Genomic DNA, 1,905 nt, shown 5'->3' with positions numbered 1-1,905 from the left:
ATTAAAATTCGAAAATTTTTTCTAAAGCCTCCAGGGGACTTCGTTTTCGCACGAAAAAATTTTATGTGCCCTTATTGCATCCGGACCCACAATTGTACTTTTTTTAATTTTCTGCGAAGGAGAAGTATTTGGATTTCAATTAGTTCTGAAATCAAAGAAGGATTTTTTTAGATTTCTATAAAGTTGAAAAAAGGATACCTATATTATTTTTTTCAGTGAAATGTTGGCCATTTTTGTTCGTTTCAATATTTTAAATCAGTTTAAGGGAACAATGTTTTATTTTCAATGACATTAAACTGTTCGATTTATAATTAAAAATTTTGCAGTTTAATGGAATTTGATTTACAATTGTTTATTTGTAAAAAAATTAAAAGCTTTTATTTCTGTGTCAAGAGTTCGATTTTTTTAAAATTTCAGTGACCCCGAAAAAAGTTTAGCTACCGTAAAATGTTCGGGAATTTTTTTCTCAATTAAAATCGCCACCCCGATATAATAAACATATCTTAAATAAATTTTTTAAATCCTAAATATAATTTAAAGTCTAAAATTGAAATTACAGATGTAAATGAGATCGCAGATCTAGCAGCTGGCGGACACTACAATCTAGCCTGCCAGAAATATTTCGAGATCGCTCACAAGCGTCCACCAGGAAAACCGCTTCTTCATCCCAATGCCTATTTTGCCGAAAGTCGAGAAATTCTCACCAAAGACACCAAAAATGAACCTAGTGACAAAGAGGCAGAAAAATTGACACAAAGTGTTAAAGTGAAAGCCGAAAATGTGTCGGTGAAAGACTCGCCGAAGCCGAAAGAAGCAGTAAAAGATGAATTTACAGCAGAAGACATAAACGAGGACGAATTAATGGAAATGTTGGAGACCTACAAGTCATAACAAATCCCTAATTTATTGTACAGAATCGTAAAGTTTTTTTTTGATAAGCAATTTTTCTACAAACGAGTTTCGCGGACTAAATTATAAATTTAGAAGCTAGGGTTAAGAAAAGTGGGTGAGTCACTCAAATCTTTGTAATATCTCATTAAAATTTATTGGAAAAAAGGGAAGATAAGCTGAAGACATTTTTTTTTAAGCTAAATGTAGCGGAATTTCGGTGGAATACTTGAGGCCAGGTTTCAGCTGGAAAGTATATTTTTGTTTTTAATTCTAGAAGGAATTTATATTCTTTTTCATAGTTATGACTTTCTCCAATTTTAAAAGCGTGTGCTCCTTTTTTCCCTTTTTTGAAAAGAAATTTTCACTTTTTGTAATTTTTTTCCGAACTGAATTTATAGAATCCAATACAGAAATCCAAAGAATTTGGCGGAATTTTTAAATGAAAAAATATTCTTGATTAACAGGACGATTTTAAACATACACTAATATAACTGTTCCTTTTTTGGTTGAAAATTGACAGTTTTTAGTTGAAAATTTGTCTTGTTGGAAGAAAATTAAGCTTCTGATTGAAAATTCAATTAGTTGGTTGAAAAGTTCACTTCTTTGTTAAAAATTCGACAATAATTAGCAATAATTCGACACAAATAATATTGAATCTATTTTTTTGGCTTAGAATTCATCTCTTATGGTTCAAAATTCATAATTTTAGTTGAAAGTTAACTTTTTTTCTTAAAAATTATTAATTTTGGGTCGAAATTTCAACTGTTATATACAGAATTCGTATTTTTTTCCTTGAAAATTTGGTTTATTGAATTTTTTGCTTGAAATTTTAACTGTTATGTTGAAAATTTGTCTTTATGCATGGTAAATTCGCCCTTTTGATTTAAATAATATCAACTTTTTTGGTTAAAAACTAATATTTATTAGGTTCAGAGTTATTTCTTCTTAAATGAAAAGTTTATAATTATATTTTTGGTTAAAAATTAATATTGGCGGATAGCATATTCAACTTTT

At 28.8% G+C, this 1,905-nt stretch overlaps 1 protein-coding gene across 2 annotated transcripts in view; it reads left to right on the top strand.

The window, feature by feature from the left end:
* The window catches only part of LOC117168205 (DNA primase large subunit-like), a 35,782-nt gene extending 34,721 nt beyond the window's left edge, over positions 1 to 1,061 (top strand). For both annotated transcript variants that reach the window (XM_033353677.1, XM_033353676.1), the window contains exon 7: positions 560 to 1,061. In XM_033353677.1, coding sequence (XP_033209568.1) covers positions 560 to 891 — 332 coding nt within the window. In that variant the 3' untranslated portion in view covers positions 892 to 1,061. The remainder of the gene's footprint in view (positions 1 to 559) is intronic.
* Positions 1,062 to 1,905: the final 844 nt, after the last annotated feature.

Source organism: Belonocnema kinseyi, chromosome 2 (assembly GCF_010883055.1).
Source record: "Belonocnema kinseyi isolate 2016_QV_RU_SX_M_011 chromosome 2, B_treatae_v1, whole genome shotgun sequence".
Taxonomy (NCBI): domain Eukaryota; kingdom Metazoa; phylum Arthropoda; class Insecta; order Hymenoptera; family Cynipidae; genus Belonocnema; species Belonocnema kinseyi.
This window is presented reverse-complemented; position numbering and strand designations above follow the sequence as displayed.